The sequence below is a fragment of the Hesperophylax consimilis genome, chromosome 26 (genome assembly GCF_061612785.1).
Source record: "Hesperophylax consimilis isolate HC1 chromosome 26, BYU_Hcon_1.0, whole genome shotgun sequence".
NCBI lineage: Eukaryota > Metazoa > Arthropoda > Insecta > Trichoptera > Limnephilidae > Hesperophylax > Hesperophylax consimilis.
The window spans coordinates 5,394,778-5,413,934 of record NC_142861.1 but is presented as its reverse complement, the minus strand read 5'-3'; the positions used below and the strand labels follow the sequence as shown (position 1 = coordinate 5,413,934).

Here is a 19,157-nt window from a genome sequence, read left to right as displayed (position 1 = left end):
GCGCTCTGTATGACAACTGTATATATGTATTATTGCGGGATTTGGATATGCGAATGTCTCTCCTTAACCACTGGAACGATTTCGGTCGAAAAATCGACCACTTTTATTTTTCTGCGATTGATATCGGTCCAAAAATGGACCGATTTTTCTACCATTCGTAAAATATTTATTGTAATTATTTAAAACGTTTCCATGGCCAGCTACTTGTTTTATCGAATAGCTGATAATATATTCTCTTTGTCTATGAACTTATCCGTTGTCTTTGAAGTGTTATTTAACGAGTTTTCGCGGTTTTTTTATGGCGTCCTGTCAAAAACAAAATTATAAATTTTCAACATTCACGAAATTTTGGACTCTTCCTAAAATGCCGTAAGTAATTAATTTATTGGGTTTTTAACGCATAATTATATATCTGTGTAATCATGATTGACTTATCTATCTTTGAAATGCGTTTTTAATTCGTTTGTTTGTATTATATTGTTTTGGTTGAAGTTTTTGTGTAAGATTACGTCAACTGAAGACGTCATCTGTTTTTGATTTACAATAATGTCTTAAATACTGCACTCGCGCATTTGAAATATAGATATTCCATCACAGTGATTCAAAACAAAGAGATATATATAAGTTTTATTTGAATTGGTTTATTATTAATACAGATATTTGCTAACCAATTATTTTAAGTCATATGTCAAAAAGTTGACTCTTTTTCACATGTAAAATGGTGTAAAGCCTTCGTCACACAATAAAAATTTAGTAATTTAGTTGTATAATTAATTAATTTGTTTACTTTTACCAAATTTGTGCAGAAACAGCTGTCGTCCAGGGAAAGGGATCACTCCACAACCCAATAATTATTTTCAAATTTTATATTAGTGCAATATTTAACAAAATTTAAACATTTAAGTACTTACATTAAGTGTTTTCAATTTAAAATTTATAGAGCGGTGCTGACTGCAAGAGGAGGCAGAGGAAAAGGGAGACGTGGGGTACGAGCTGGTGCCGGACTACCTGCACGTGGACGTCAACGCAGAGCTGCAATTGCAGCCTCGTCTGGAGTGTTAATATTTTTTAATGTTTTTTTATGAAAGTACTTTGCTGTGGCCGTTGAACTCATCATATATTTGTATTTATTTAAACAGCGACCCTGCTTTGCTACTGGTGCGAGAAGATTGCGTCAAGGCCCTAAAGGCTGTTAGGGCCCTGCCTGCTTCCATCCGGCTAGAGCTGGAAAGCCGAAAATTCAAGAAGCAGGCGGCGCGCATTTTGCTCCCTACCGCACCTCCAAGAAAAACTAAACAAAAGTAAGTAATCGTATTTAGATGCTTGGTACAATATTATTGTTTTTTCCTGACAGCGTTCCACTCTTACAGTGAGAGTTGGTAAGTTCAGCGCTCTGTGCATTTGGCACATTCAGTGCATATTTTACAGAGTTCTTATTTTATTGTTTATTTACATACTGTACTTACTGTTTCACACGTGAATGAGAACAATTTTCTATGATTTATGTAAATTTTTTCAGAATTCCATCTCCGGAGAGAACAACGTGTCCCTTTTCACAAGGGACGCCTTCACCGTTGCCACGACCCGTACCACCACCGTGGATGTCCACTCCCGCACAGACCCAATCAACGGCTCCCAATGCACCAATTATGCCTATCCGTGCAGCATCTCCCGAGCCGTTACCTGGGACATCGCGGAGTGGGGAACTCTTCTCTCCGGAAGCCGGCTATCACAGCGAGCTGTGGGTGGACGTACCATTCTACGAAGAATTGTCGGCGTTTGGGAACGGTGAGTTTATTTTTTGAAATGTCATACCAGGGGCTCAATATAAAATCAATTATCTATATTTTATATTGATATCCCTAGCACAGTTTCACTGTTGGTATATTGGCAGGAAATAAGCATAGTACTTAAAAATTCCACATAACAAACATACAAAATGTATTGTTGTTATGTCGTGGATGCATCATTACACATCTTTTTTCTGTAACGGGTATTGCAGAGTGAGAAATAAGACATGCCGAACTTCTTTGCGAGGATTACATTTGATTCACCGGCTTCTAAACGGTGTAATACAGCATTTTTTTCTTAAATTGAAAAAACACTTTCGCTTCACGGGACTCATTGTGTTGCGAGGCTGTATTGGTAGGTGGGTTTTGTAACCGGACAAATTATCATTAAAATAGGTCGCTTTACGTAGTTGGTCACTTTAAACGGATACGTTTTCCTACTAAAAGCTATGAAACCTTACTAGAGTTTACATTATCGTCACTTAAAACAGTAGACCGTTAAATGCAAAGTCATTATATCCAAATTCTACTGTAAATTTGTGTTTTCTTTTATTTCAGAGTCAGACATGGGCAGAAAAAGTAACGTGGACGAGGCAGCTGTACTAGAAGAGTCTGTACTTGGAAACCGTGAGTTATAAAACTAACTAACTTACCTTCACGCCATTTCGGTAGGCAGAGAGGATGAACCACCATGCAACTCGATCTTGGCACACACACTCTTTTCTTCATTCCATACCTACCTGACTGTGCTATTCTGACTCCTGACATTGCCCGCCTCAAGTATTTGATTAACTTTTTATATTTTTTTTTATATGAATACCTCACAAGAGCCTCAGCTGGAGCCAGTGAGACTATGGCATCCCCAATTGGGGGATGTTGTGAGGCTGAAGGTAAGTGGGGAAGGGAAAGAGGAAGATGGGGAAGTACCTGGCTATTCAGATCTAGTCACTAAACACGGCTAAAGCCATTTGGAGCAACGTTTCAATTCTGAATGGTGGTCTTACACCAGGGCGATACTGGTAGTATCTTCCACTCTGGAACGTGCCGCAAATATACTATATATTATTTTAATTATTATTTTAATTAATTAATTGTGAAATAACACAAATCAATCAAATAAAATTTATTTGCGCACGCCGGGTTCGAACCGGCGACCTTCGGAATGGCAGTCCAATGCGTTACCACTGGACTATGCCGGCCGTCAAAAGCCATTTCAAGCAACGTTTCAATTCTGAATGGGGTCTTACACCAGGGCGATACTATGGGTATCTTCCACTCTGGAACGTGCCGCAAATATAATATATATTATTTTAAATGAATTTTGTGTGAAAATAACACTAATTATTCAAATATAATTTATTTGATTTGATCCCGCGACCATCGTATTGCGAGTCATAAGCCGTACCAGAGGCAGTGGGTTATCGTAATATAGACACATTAAATTAATTTGGGTTTTCTGTTGTTTCAGAAATGGACAGATCGAGCGACGAGGATGACGAAGCGAGTGACGTCGACCACGAAGAGAGCGATGAGGATACCTTCTGCATGCCGCCAATACCTTATCATAATATTATCAACGTTTCACCTAACTCCGCTATGGCCATAGACTTTAGTAGACAAGACCAGGTAGATAGTGAGGCAATGCGTTTGATTCTGCCGCCTGAAGGTTACTCTTTCGATTGGTCTAATGATATCTTACGTTTTACTGGGATAAGGGAGACTTTCACAGGCACGCCGGGACCAACTTTCAATACCGACGAAATGGGCAAACCTGTGGATGCCTTTCTTAAAATCTTTGATGCAGATTTCGTTGAACTGATCGCGAGAGAGACCAACAGGTATGCAGATCAATGGATTGCGAAAAAACAATTTAAGCGTCATGCGCGTACCAATAAATGGGCTCCCACGAATAAAGAGGAAATGTATGTATTCTTGGCAATTTTAATGTATCAAGGTATTAGTCTTTTCCAGATCTAGTCACTAAACATAACTAAGCCAATTCAAGCAATGTTCAATTCTGAATGGTGGTCCCTCACCAGAGCGATACTCAGAATCTCACTCTATAGCGAGGCACAATGATATTATTATGTATTGATTTTCTTAAATTATGAATAAACCAATAAACTGAATACATTTTTATTATGACAAAGTGTGTAAACAATGTTTAAATCAAAATACTGCTCTTTCATTGTAACCATACAACTGTAATATTGATTTAAAAGGATATTAGGGCTTAATAAATAAATCAATTATTGGTTCCATCAATTATTTTCCCCTCATCCATTTTTTTTCGATACCTTTGCGTTTAGATATAAAATTATCACTATGATTTTATTTGCCATTCTACGGTCATACAAAGGTTTGATATATATATACAAATTTATCATCATTTTACATATTCCGATATACCCTATGTAGATTGACCTTAAGGTAGCTGTCAGTAGTGATTTTTCGTCAAATATTGGTGAATTTCATCAACTTTCAAAGTATCCCCCTGAAATATTGGCAATGTTTATATCTATGATGTATATCTCATTTTAAGCCTTATTTCCTCGTTTTGCACGTTATATAAAAACATGGTTACAAATCTCCAGTTCTAATTTACAATTATTTAAAAAGTAGCACCATGATTTTGACATCGTGAAATAGGCTCTCTGTATAATTCATCAAATGAATAAAATAAAGCCAACACGGCGACTATGCTTATTAATAATTGTAGACAGTTAATGTATCTTCCTAACGTAATACCAGTTTTTGTGGTAAATTTATTATATAGTATAATACAGTGATTTCAATTTTGACACGTCACGCACTCAAATTTTAAAAAATTATTTTCTAACCAAACTTTTGAAGAGAGCATAACGTACAAAAAATTATTTTCCCATTATATTCTTGCATCTGTGGTTATCAAACAGGCCATAGAGAACATAAAAACGTAGAAAATATTCTATAAAGATATTTAAAACTGCCACTGGCGGCAATTTCAAATCACAAAAACGCTAATTTTGCGCATTCATAAAGTTTAAGATTTTTTAATAATTTATCTATCAATTCTAAAAATATAGAATAATTATAAAAATATAGGTGAATTCATTGGCTGTATAGCACTACAATCAGTTTTATGTCTCCGTATTAAAATTCGGAGGTTTGATTTTTTTAATGTTGGCGGAAAATATTCAAATTCGTCGCCAAAAAACCGCGAGCAATCGGAGAAAAAAGTTTTTTGACGCGCGATCGTTCGAGTGGATAACAACAATGGCATTGTAACAAACAATGGTTTGTTTTTCTTAGTTTATTTGTTTATTAAAATAGTGGGTAAGGGGAAGGGGAAGGGGAAGGGGAAGGGGAAGGGGAAGGGGAAGGGGAAGGGGAAGGGGAAGGGGAAGGGGAAGGGGAAGGGGAAGGGGAAGGGGAAGGGGAAGGGGAAGGGGAAGGGGAAGGGGAAGGGGAAGGGGAAGGGGAAGGGGAAGGGGAAGGGGAAGGGGAAGGGGAAGGGGAAGGGGAAGGGGAAGGGGAAGGGGAAGGGGGAGGGGGAGGGGAAGGGGAAGGGGAAGGGGAAGGGGAAGGGGGAGGGGAAGGGGAAGGGGAATAATATCATGATTTTTTTCTTAAATTTCGTGTTTTGTCCTAAAAAAATTAAAAAACAAGTTCTAATATTAAAATAAATAATAAAAAAAATAATAATACTTAAATAATAATTTTCTACACAAATAATCAAATTGATGATTTGTGTAGAAAATGTTTGGCCTTTCCGGAAACTATAGAACATATTATATCGGGATGTTCTATATTAGCACCGTCCGAGTATACATTTAGGCACAATCAAGTTTTAAAAATAATTCACCAAAATTTGGTAATTAAACATAACTTGATTGACTGCCGTAATGTAGTACCATATTATGAATACGAACCAAATTCATTTTTAGAAAACGAATTTTATAAAATATATTATGATAAAACTATACTAACAGACCGAGCGATTAGTCATAATAGACCCGATATAGTTTTACATGACAAAATTTAAAAAATTACTTATATCATTGATGTTGCTATTCCAAATTCCTGTAATATTCAAAAATCTGTTAGTGAAAAAATAAGAAAATACACAGATTTAGGAAATGAAATAAAAAGAATTTGGCATTCTCAGACTATAAAAATATTACCATTCGTTATTTCGGCTACTGGCATTATACCTAGCTCTCTAATTAAAAATTTAGGCGTATTAGATCTATCAAAAAATTTATATATAAAGATGCAAAAGTCGGTCATTTTGAATACATGTAGGATAACAAAAGATTTTTTAAATATTTATGTTGAGGGATCAGTAGGATTTATAGGCCCTGTTAGAAGTTCTACCGAGCCGAACCCTCTGATATGAAAATATCTGGAGACGGTGAATTTTTTTTTCCCATTTGATATCTGGTGATTTGACGTGTTGTTGTTCTTGTATTGTTTTGTATTTATTTTACTTATATAATGCACTTACATAGTGTTGATTGACTAGCTGATCATTTGTGGAAAAGTGAGTGGAAGGGTTAAGTTTTTCCTTTGGGGAAGACTTAACCCGGACAACTAAATCGGAAGTTTTAAAAAAAAAAAAAAAAAAATTTAAAATTAAATTACGAAAATATGTGATTGATTCATTTTAAATGTGTTACTATAATTATATGTATATGTATATAAGGATTGTATTAGGAGATAGATAACTATATACCTACTTAAAATACCGCAATAAACAATAAACAATAAGCTTAAGGTAGGCGACACATTACGTTACCATGGCTTGGACTATTTTAGCATATCGCTCGCCATACACTAAAAATGGAAATGCGATATGCGGAAATCGGCCAGGACATATAGAGTATAGCGTTTACTGTCACAGGCATAGTAATAAGAATGGTTATATTTGACCAAACATTTCGGTAACCGAATATTAAATTAGAAACATCTTTACTAAAACCACAAATACATTTTCATAAAATTTCATCATAACATTCCACATAGGCGAACAACCCCGATGGATACACTAACCCCTTTTCCATCAAGAATTTCACTTCATAACCAAGGTCAAACAATTTTATTTCCCAGAACATAAAACACAACGACCCTTGCTAACCCAAGGAGCAAGGATAAAAAAAAACTATGGGGCAGAAAAAATATCACCACATGGTGAAACCCTTTTAGCGAATAATCCAGTGGAAAAAAGTTTACTAGAAAAGATACCTACGGGCTTTTAAAATGCTGCCTTCTAGGAATGTATTGCTTATCTTTTTGTTTAAATTGCTCTTCTAAGAAAACTCTCTGAAAGCGTGTGCCATGTACCTATCTTATTATTTAACAATAATTATTATGGGACTGGTACCGCCATTTGCCCGCTCCGGAATTTTTGATAAATTTGTGGATGTCACGAAAAACTCTTCGGAATTCTTTGAATATCAAAATATTTTACATTTTATTCTAAACTAGCTGTACCGCACTAAAAGTTGCTGTGGCTCAGCAGATAGAGAGACTAAAGCGCTTGTTGCTTTTAAGTCTAACAGATGGCGATGTTTTTCAAAAGACCATGTTTTTACCTGTCACGGGTGAAATCTATATAATATAGGTGTACAAAACACACACCCGTAGTAGAATGCAACGTTGAGTTAAAATTTCAAAGCAATCGGTAAAGAACTTTGATGACTCAAATAATTTAACTGTGTTGAAAGAAGTTCTCTGTAACCGTGATCTACAATTAATGTTAACCACTCGAACAATTTTTGGCACATAACGTGCCAAATTTATAGAACCCGAAAATATGATATAAACTGTAAAATATATTCTATTAAAATCGATATGAAGTCATTAACTTTTAACCGCAGCATGTAGCTCATATGTGTTTCCATAAAAAAAAAATTATTTTTATTTTTTATTTTTTTATTTATTATTGATTTTTTTATACATACATGGATAGTTACATAAAAGATTGAAAAATGTATAAAAAATATTGTAATAAATGTAATAATTGAAAATAAAAATCCCACGAAGGCAAAGCCTGAGTGTGGGTATTAAAAGTATTTTTATCTTATTTCCATGGTTTAAGTGGAGATACAATATCAAATATAAATTTAAGTTATTTTAAAAGAGTTACTGTAGAGATGCAATACAAGAAACTAAATCATGAAATATGTGAAAATTTTAAAATAACACAAAAATAAGGAAAATACTAGTTTTTAAAGAAGACATCTTAAAAAGTGAATTAGCAGACAAAGCATTACAAACAATAAAATATATCCGCTGTTTTGTATGTATGTGAAATAATGAAAAATAATCTCTCCATGGATATAAATGTTACAGATAGTTTTGCTAAAACTTATAAGAAAAAAATATCTAGCTCAGTGTTTTTTAGCCAAGATTTGATGTACTTTTTAAAAGATTGAAGGTTTACACGCGTGTCCCTTTAAAAGGTTGTACATAAAGAATTATACATTTTTGGAGCAATACAACTAATATTTCTTTGAGCTAACCTGGTTTTGCAGTGAGGCACAGCATATTCACAAGCATTGCACAATAATATTTTGAGGAATGATATTAATTAAATCGAATGAACAAATCAAAAACCGAAAACCCATCGCTCTAGTGTCAGAATGGCTTACCGTCGTGATTCTCTGTTTTCAACTGTGAAAAAATATTTTTAAAGATTTACAAGTCTTTATTTGTACGATACCTACGACATCAACCATTCTTGAAAATTTCTATCCAGTAACAGATAACAGATCTTTCGCGGCCTGCGTCACCGCTCAGCATATCTTGCGGGTCCATTGTTCTAAGGAAACATCATAAATCTTAAATCTCCCGTCCGGGACTTGAACCCTCGGTAATCCGGACACGTGCAACTACATCACGTGACCCACCGAACCAGCAAATGTGTTAAACTTCTGAACGGCTTTGCCCCTTGGCTTGTTCATCTTAATACCACTTCTCATTCTTGTTCTCCTGGTATGTTCGACAGTTCTCGCTTCCAGAGCTTCGCGATATTATTAGTCTTTTTTTACCCATCAAGATTTTCATTGAAAACCCAAAAATTTTGTGTTTTCATAACATTCGTGGGTTACGAATAACTAGAAAACCTTTGTAAGCATGCTTATTAAGAATTACACCGACGACGCACCGCATGATTGAAAATCTGAAGCATTGGTCAACTCAGGCACTAATCAGCATGATTTATGTTTTCTATGACACTTTGACAATATATGTTTATTTATTCATTTATTTAACGCCCAGAGGGCTTTTACATGTAGGTGGTACAATTTTAATGACAGTTTTAAAACATGAGAAAGAAATATGAAAAATAAAAGAACATAAATTAAAAAATACAGCGATTTGAATGGCTTACAAAAATATAACTTCCATTTAGGAATAGTATTTAAATAAGGCTTTTACGTAATCCACAAAATTCGCAAAGTTAATATTAAACATATCGACATCACAGTATTGGTTTCCCATACTGTGAAACCGTTGTATTGAGGAGTTGACAATGTAATTAGGCTTATGTGTGTTGCATTGGAATAGTGTATTTTGTCGTGTTGTTTTGTAGGTATTCGTAAGTTTATGAGTTGCAGAAGTTCGCAACAGTCGAATGTAGAGTTTAGAATCTTGAATAAAAAAGTTAAGTCGTTTATTTTACGCCTGTCTTCCAATGTGTGTATTTTTAAAGTATTTAATAAAAAATGATATTGTAAGTCTTCTAGTGCGATATTTAATTTAAAATTTATAAAACGTAGAATTTTGTTTTGTATTTAGTATATAGGTGTTACAATTTCGTTGCAGAATTATAAGGGTGTACATTCTGTATTTAATATTTTTTTCTTTAAAACACATGCTTTGGCCCAGTTGTTACGCAGAAATTCAAATGTAACATTTTCATCAAATGGCCATTTAGCGCCATTTTGTTTTTCTTTTATCATTTGAGAGTTTCCCTTTAAACACCGATTCTAGGTGCCTTCCAGCTTGTTATCAAATTGTAATAATCTGACAACCTTAACAACATAATAGTTGTTCTCTTCTGCTGATCACAATTTGTTCAAAAGCTAAAACGGACTTAACGCCATTTAACAGAAACCTTCCAACTATCAAAAAACGAAATGAACCAAACGTGAGAGTAATATCTTTTGCGTTTTCTTCAAATCAACCGAAATTTCATTAAAAAGTAATGCCTTTGTAATAACAAAATATTGTCTTTAAATGGGATAACGCTGGGTGGGTAAAAAGTAATTGGCGTTATGGTAAGATTGGAGCATCGAGCCAACAGAAAAAAAGAGAAAATTACACTAGTAAACGAAAATTACAAAAAGTTTTTTATTTATTTATTTGATATCCACGGTATAAAAACATCATTAACAATCATCGAATGTCACGGTAAAGGTTATATAAGAAAATACTAGAAATAATAAAACAAAAAAAATAACAATAAACTTTGGCATTTGATAGTAAAATGACGGCAAAAAGTATAAAATTAATTTAAGCTCTAGAACAGTGGTTCTTAACCTGGGTTCGATTGAACCCCAGGGGTTCGGTGAGTCAGTCTCGCGGGTTCGGCGAAGGTCAAGACACACCCCCGACTCTTGATGATTCGATATGATTCGTGATGACACGCCCCGCTTGTCCATCTTTGACTGCAGGAGATCACGCAACTTTGCTTGGCCTATCTGTGATGCAGGGAATTTGGTGCGCCCAGTAGTTGAATTGTAACTATCGTGATAGTACGTCATGTGATACCCTTGTATTTTATTCCCTTTATATTGACTATGTCGAGCAAAAAAGAAAGTGGTCGTACGAATATGTACAATATAGATTCACATGTATAACATTATTTGAAAATTATATTTTAATGGTTTGGTTCATTTTGCGCACCTATGTATAAATATTTATCTATTTTTTGAATTTGAAAAAATCATGTTTTATTTTTCCAACTAAGAAGGGTTCGGTGAATGCACATATGCAACTGGTGGGGGTCAGTACCTCCAGCAAGGTTAAGAACTACTGCTCTAGAACGATTTAAAGTAGGTACATAAAAAATATAATGTTTAATAGTCTGCAAATTTTACTTCATGATTATCATATCACATGTTTGTAAAAGCCTGTTTGGGTGTATAATGTAAATAAATTAATAAATATTTAGTCAGCTAGAAGTTTATTAAGAGACATATTTATTTAAACCGACCAATATTACCTCTACGTGACTCCGAGGACTGGTATTAATTGATGCAAAACATATATTGGTTAATAACCGGGGGCAACTTCCGTAGAGTTGCATAAACTAAAATCTTTACTTAAATACCAATACTCCACACTTTATTTAGTCCATTATTACGTACCATAGTAATTTAATCACACATTTATAAACTATTTATTTACTCCATACTTATACACCAAACTTCATGAATGTTATAAAAAAATTTACAAGAGAATAAAACCACTTTAATGGTTATATTATTTGTAGACCTAATCGATTACACCTATCACATGAAGGCCACGTTTATATAATCGACCTGGAACTTATTGGAAGTGTTGTGTGAGGAGCTACTTGTAATAATACGGCTAGATATCATCGTGTTTTCACCGAATCGTCTGGTAACTGCCAGTAAAACACCAAGCACTAAGTCAACACTACACATAGATTAAACAACCATTTCCGAAACGGTGCTAGAAAACTTCTCTCAGTATAATGTGGGTTTTATTTTCACAGGATCGAAATAATTTTTATCCAGTAATTGGTCCAAAAATAGGATAAACATTGTATATTTATTCTTATGTGAATACCGCTTAAAAGTCGCAAATGCTGGGTCTACGGCATCCCTGATTGGTGTATGTTGTCATGATGAAGAAGATGGGGAGAGGAAGATTAGGAAACACCTATTATTTGGATCTAATCACCAAATGCCTGATCACATTTTGACTGCCTCCATGATCGAGACGTAAGGCTCTCAACTAGCAATCAGTTCAAATCCCGGCGTGTGCAATTAAATTTCATTCGATGACTTTATCTTATTTCATAATTTATTAATTTAAAATAATATATAGTACACTTGCAGTACGTTCTCAGATACTATCAGTGTCCCCCTGGTGCAAGACCACTATTCAGAATTGAAACGTTCTTGCTTGAAAAAGCTTAAGCCCTCTTTGGTGACCAGATCTTAGCAGTCATGTACTCCCCCACCTTTCTCTTCACCATCTTCTTCCCCTATCCGCTTCCTTTAGCCTCACAACATACCTCAATTGTAGATGCCATAGTCTCACTGCCTCCAACATTTGGGAGCAGTTGAGTAACTTGTGTGGTATTCACTCTTAAAAATATATGAATGGAAGAATTCTATTTAAAACAATGTTTGGGGATTGAATGTTGTTCTTTTGCCAGGGCGATACTAAAAGTTTCTACCGCTCTGTAACGTGACGCAAGTATATTGTACATTATTTTATTTTGGTTTACTAGTTGACGAACTTAAATATTTCTCTGCCCTTGCAGAGTTGGCAGAAAGTCGAATCCAGTACATCATCTTGTGGGATACGTTATTTTGAAAAATATTTATCTACAACAAACTTGGTTATATTTTTAAAGTGCAAAGGAGTTACTTAAGAAAAAGGAATAAAATAGGTTTACAAAAAATTAAGTTGGTTGGAGTTTCAAACAGTTTAGCTATTGTGGAAATTATGTAAAGTGTATAATTTTGTAAAAGCAGCAAGTAAACATGAAGTGCTTTTAAGAATCATTGTTCCAAACAATATAACTTTTATGCTATGCATAAAACCTTATCTTATAAACATTAGTTTATCATTAAAAAAAAATAAAATTTTTGACAAGTCAAAAATATTTCACCATCAAATGTAGATATAATATGTCTCGACGCCATCTACTGGGAAATTTAGCATTAACAAAACCTTTCCTACAAAAATAAAGTTGGTTGTTTACAGGTGAAAAAATATAATAAGCAGTAATTGTTGATTGAGGTACTAGTACATATTGAATTATTTGGCGGGTTAGCCGACATAGCTCAGTCGTTCAAAGCACCTGAACGGACATCAGAAGGTACTTTTTCAATTCCCGTTGGTGGCCTTTATTTTTACTCTGAGGTATTTTCAATTTGTATTGATATTTCAGGTGACTAATTTATTATTGATTATAATTATTTAATTTATTTATAACTTCGTACTGCATACAACCATTAACGGTGCTCACCAATCCAAAGGGTGAAAAAAATTCATTCTTAAGACGACACAATAAACACCCTAAAATAAAGTGGGAGTCTTAACGGCGTGAAGTGAAGTGAAGAGGACGTCTACAAAAATATTCGGTGGGCAGCTCGACGTATTGGACATTATATGGTCGAATTTGCTCAAGCAGGCCTACATTTATTTTAATTAATTCTGATAAACGTATTACTAAAATCTCAGATGTTTCGAAATGAACCCCTCAAGATGTTATTAATTCATCTCTAGAAAAATAAAATCTGTTGCTTACCGCTAATTTATTGAAAAACGTTTTTAAATATAAATAACTCAGCGGTCGTAAAAGAGAAGTATTATATTAAATAGATAATTACTAAAATATTAGCCTCTAGCAATGTGTCAAGCCATTATGAGTCTTATGGTGCATTAACAGAAATATGAGTAAAAACAAATGTAAATATAAGTAAATAGAAATGTATTTAGTAAGTACTGATTTTAATTTATGTGTGTCACAATAACTTCATAGTTCCATCTATGCACGTAAGGAAAACTCGTGCCCCTAGCGGTACGGAGGAATATACATGAATATATGTTTGTACAGGACTTTTACAGTGTGCAAACAAATAATACTGCAGCCGCTCGGCAAGGGACTGTAAACTGTAGACAAAGGTATCAAAGGCTTGCAAGAGATTGGGTTAAGATTCTCACGGCAATATGTTGTTTGACTTTTGGGGTGTTGACAGTGTTGCACTTCCCTTTTTCAAAGTTACTTCTAAGAAGTGACTGCGCAGGCCACTTTGACGGGGGCTTACTGTGACTTCGTACTGCTGGAACTCAAATAAATATATAAGTTTCCACTCTTGGTAATTATCCATCATAATGACCACTGTAAGGCTTCCTGAAATGTTGTATTTAGATGTATAGTTCAACATTGCATCCCCTTGGAGTAAAAAAGTTCCATATGACGTTTGTATGAAACTGAAATATTGATGTTTAATGTTTGAATGACGAAAAAAACTAAAATGTGAAAATTTTGTGAAAAAGTTCAAATGAAAAAAGGATTTCAATTGATTTTTTTTTGTTTGATCTTTTTTTGCAAATACCTACTCATGGCTCTGAGAAAAAAACTAAGTTAAAAACAAAACAGGATGAACCTTGTTGCTTTGAAAATCAGCTTTTCTCAGATCAACAGGATTTTTTTCTGATTATTATTATTTTAACTATTGAAAAAAAATATTAGCAATTGCTTAACAGCCAAATAGCAGTTTCAAATATTCGTTTAGGAATTGCTAATATTGTCTTCAATAATTAAATATTTCAATTTGAGGTTTTACTCATTAATTTATTCCAAGAATTTTTTTTTTTTTCTTAAACATTATCCATATTTAATTTTTCATAAAATGTCTTGTATTATTTATTTTCTCAGTTTCACGCAATTCTCATATGGAATCTTGTTGTCATAAGGGAACGAAAGAACAACGCAAATAAAACCATGTTGCTCCAAAATTATCTCGGCAGATAAAACTAAATTCCACGGAAAATTTGCAAATAAAACCTTGTTGATAAACTATATTGCGTAATTATCTTCGAACGTAACGTAATTTTCTTCGAACGAACTTGGGCATATGAGTATTTATGAACTGGATTAGCACCACTCCAACGATTTTGTCGATTTTCGTCAAGACGTCTTTAGCAATTGCTTGCCATAATGTGCCAATTTTATATAGAACCTAAAAATATGGGATGGACCGTGAAATCTTGGTGGATTCATTAGCTTTAAACCGCAGTTAGCAGTTTATATGTTTCAATATAAATATTATGAGTAAATAAATTAATTTAATCGTATGGCCAAATCAAAAACCAAACAACCATCACTCGAGTGGTCAAGAGAAAAGAAAAGGAAGAATGCAAAATGAATGCAAAAAATCAATTTTGCCAAAATGTCGTATGGAACATTGTTTCAAGGGTACGATTGCGAGATAACCTAAAAGTCAACTTACGCAATCATCAATATATTATTTTTTTTTTTACCTATTTCCGGAAATAAATTAGTCCTTCGGGGAGTTGTAGCAGGTATAGGAACATGCTTATAATAATATGGTTTCTGAGGAACAATAACAGTCAGACTTAACTTAGTTCAGTAGGTACTCCGTGGTTTATTAACAAATTACTGAAATCATATTTTTAATACACGGTACATAAGTAAGCAAATAAGGTAAAGAAGTTCTTCAAGTCTAAAAAATTTTAAGGTACTACTCTATTTACTCGTAGCACGATTTATCGTTAAAACAATTCGACATTTATCAAATCCGTCATCTATGGCTAACACTAAGTGCCTTGGAAGGACATTACTAGACACAAGCATCAAATTCCATTAGAAGCTCTTAAAGACTACTTTCTTACATTATGAAAGCGTAGAAATTAGATTAGTTCGTCATTGGAAAGATAAATAATTATTCTGAGTTTTTCCCAAATATTTATGCATGTTCACGTGGAAAATACCAAAAAAATTAAAAAAAATATGATTGCAAATTGGAGGGATTATTTCAGTTACAGTTGAAAGTTAAAATATATTCATATTTTTTATTGAGTCAACGGTCTACAAAAAAGTAACAGTTTTATTACTATTTACCTACACAAAACTAATGTGTTTCATACATATCGAATTCTTTCAAAATTATGGACGTTTCGAGTCACATTTTCATGTTTGATAATCTTATTTATTTTTATCAATGTTTGTTTCAATAATCTAGTTTCTAAAACGGTATTTCTTTTTACAGTAACTATAACAAAAATAAGAAATATGTAGAATATTTTAAACGAGCATTTTGAAATTCCATGAATTTCACCGTCTTGTTTAATATTTTAAAATCTGAAAGGTTAATTAGAGTCATTAGTCAAAAACCGGCACTTTTAGTGCGGCCTCCGAGGTGTCAGAAAAACTTATCTGTCAAAATACACAACTTTTTAAATAATATTATGCAAAATAACTGCCTTAATTAATTAATGAACGGAGGTCAAAATTATCTAATAGAAATATTAGGAATTTTTTTAATGACTAATATAACTTTTCGCTTGTATCATAATGTACTGTGAATGTCTTAATAAAAAACTTCTATGGTGTTAAATATAATAAAATACTTAACTTTATTTATTAATATCTATCTCAGGGATAGCGAGTTCAGGCCATCTCTTAAGAAACCATCAAAATGAAAACATTTTATACATATATCTGGCAACAACGTTTTGTATTATTATTACGAAATTATCTCAAAACTATTGCATGGAAAAATTGTAAGCTGGAAGTTACTGGCTCTGTTTCATTATGTTTGTTAGATGTACCATATATTTAAAGCGCTTACTGCTGTGCACTGATGTGGAACGCTTGGACTGCTTCTCTGGTCTCGTGTGCTTCAACCCTCTAGAGCTTAGAGTAAATCAGCTTTCGGCCTTGCCACTATATGCGGGTGATCCCTGGATCATCTTCCGACTCCCATAACTGAAGTCCACGGGCTCTCTGAACAGAAGTGAAGGATTCCCGCAATTGAAGCGCAGTCCCGCTTTGTTTCCTTCTTTCTCTCCTGTTTCGCCTCTCCCCCTCGTCCGTAGTTAATCATTCCTTTTATGAGCATGATTTTTGCGTTAACGCTTACTGCTGTTCATCGTCGATCACCAAAGGTGATCCTTCTAATTGCACGTGACCTAAGCATGTTTTACACTATTTTGCTGCATGATCAATGTGGTGATATGTCCTTTATGAATTTTAGTCGTAGGTATGCTTGATTAACGGAGGATATTGGCAATTAATAACAATGGTTACTGTAAAACACGTTGCCAATGATAAAATGGAGTTTGGTCTAGTTATTAACTTGATAACAACATATATTATTTAATGATAACTCGTTGTAGGTAGGTGGTTTGTATAATAATTGATACTATTCAATGATGTTACAAGTAGTAAAGGCGGATGAAATACGAAGATGGACGAGACAAACATACGCTTTTATTTCATGCAAATATCATGCTGTGTCTTTTATACTCGATTGTGTCTTTCATACTTTTACAGTACATAATTTAATCACAGTTACTAAACAATCTAAACAAAGCAATAACTAGACATTTGAAGCGGGTAGTGGCAATGTTTCTATTTTCTCACCAGAGCGAAACTGTGGAATATCGTTCAAGTAGGTAACGGCAATTTGTGATTTTTTTCTGTGATGCTGTGGAAAATCATTATTTGTCATACTGTGATTTACTGTTGGTGTAAGTCAATATGAACCGAGTTATTATTTTAGGTAATTTATCTTCGCTTAACACCTGAGGCCTCAGGCACATTCTGTTAGAAGGTAAGATTATTTCCTAAATGTTAAAATTATGAATGCAAACAAAAAAATGGTAAGTGGAACTTAAATTATTAATAACGAAAAAACATATCTAAAAACATTATTTTTTACTAGACTAATAAATTGTCAACGATAAAATCAGCTCACTTTTTTGTCGTTTCATATAAAAATAATTAGTAAAAATTCTTTAGAAAAAGGTTTTTCAAATTGCGGTCGAAACCTTAGATTTTATAAAGGTGCACATTTTAATTCTACTTAGGTTAAACTTCTAGATTTGAATACAAAGCGTAGTGTTTTATCTTTCTAACACTGTTTAGATTATATTTCTAACCATAATAGTAAGGAAAAACTAAAACTATTTCTACATACAAATACTAACAAATTAGTCCGAGGGGTTAAGTAATTATGGAGAGATGTTCATACTTTCACTGTAAAGGAAAAATTGCAAAGTTCTCTAATATATTTTCTCTATTATTCGGGCTAAATAAAGTTTAAAGTTCAGTAATAATTAATAAGTCATGCTTGATTAAGATATATCGTTTTTACGCGTGACCTACGTTTTGCCCTTCAAAGCATTTGCACAGAGTCTACTAAATTATTTGCAAAGTATTATATATTACTAGTATCATATTAAATTTTAGTTTCCAACATTCGTTTGAACATCTGAACTTTCTCGCTCCCACTCTCTCTCATTAAAATATAACTTAATCAGAATATAAAATATTAGAATAAAACCTTAGATGAATTGAAAAGTGTAGATAGGTAACTGGGACAACGCGCGTGGTTTCACTGAACTAAGTCCAGTGGACATACTTGAGATTTACTGTGTTTAGTTTCGCACATAAGTTCGTCAGTCAAGCTGGCACTAGCTACCACATACACGCTGCTCTAGGCTCTTTTTTGTGAAAAAAATGCCTTCTTGTGCTTTAGAGAGTTCTAGATCCTTAGATCTCATACAGTTTTTTTTCCATTCCTAAATACAGTAAGTGTCAAAATAAAATAAAGTATGATAGCAAACGTTGCATCGTATAAATTAAAAAAGGATAAACTACTGTCATTAGGTCGAATCACACAGCGTTCCGTATTTGTCTTAGTGTAAGCGAGTTAGCTTATCTTGTCATTTCAGTCACACTCAAGAATGTAGTAATTCCCCATAACTGTCAACTAGGTAGAAGATGCCCAGTCCTATAACTATTTCGTTCAAACACACATATTCTTTGAATGTCCATCTTTGTCATACATGAACAACGTTAGAATTAAGAATTTACTGAAAATATAAGAGTGTTTGTTACTTGCCACATTTTGTGAGACAATGACGTGTCTATTTGTATTGTAACATCATTGGATAAAACTACATGTATTTCGTGAAATTTCCTTTAAAATGACTCCTTCTGTGAACAGTGTTATCGCAGAGACGTGTTCTGAATTTTACCTGAAAGATCCCATAAATCTCTTATTGAAAGTTTTATGTAGAACACGGAATAAAATATTGGGAAAGGATTGTAAAGAAGAACTGCGAGGCGACTCCAGATTTTGATTTTGGCAAAGTTTCAAATATGTTTTGATAATAATCATATGTGGCATCTTGCATTTTATCCAAAGAAAGGCGACAATTCATATTCTGAAAATTCGTTCACAGCGAAGTAATGCTAACGTGTTCAAAATTTGCCAGGATGATAAATGTAAGTGACTTGAATTAATAATCGGTCTCATTATTAAATACTGACCAGCTGACGTTTACCCGGCGTTGTTCGGGGTTATGAATGTTTTGGAGTAAAGTTTCGATTTTGTGAAATTCTAGTGCACCTGAAATCTGGGTGCA

General features: G+C 33.7%; 1 protein-coding gene across 1 annotated transcript; it reads left to right on the top strand.

Moving 5' to 3' along the window:
* Positions 1-314: 314 nt before the first annotated feature.
* LOC149411019 (uncharacterized) lies at positions 315-16,491 on the top strand. The gene is made up of 6 exons (XM_089647618.1): positions 315-369; positions 941-1,057; positions 1,140-1,301; positions 1,520-1,788; positions 3,259-3,416; positions 16,348-16,491. Exons 1-6 carry the CDS (start codon positions 365-367, stop codon positions 16,489-16,491), a joined length of 855 nt encoding a protein of 284 aa, XP_089503744.1. The 5' UTR covers positions 315-364.
* Positions 16,492-19,157: the final 2,666 nt, after the last annotated feature.

What these genes read in the sequence shown, in the direction of transcription:
- LOC149411019 (XM_089647618.1), top strand. An exon ending in ATTGCAGCCTCGTCTGGAGT is followed by an intron (nt 1,058 to 1,139) that starts GTTAATATTTTT and finishes TTATTTAAACAG; the next exon opens with CGACCCTGCTTTGCTACTGG. An exon ending in ATTGTCGGCGTTTGGGAACG is followed by an intron (nt 1,789 to 3,258) that starts GTGAGTTTATTT and finishes CTGTTGTTTCAG; the next exon opens with AAATGGACAGATCGAGCGAC.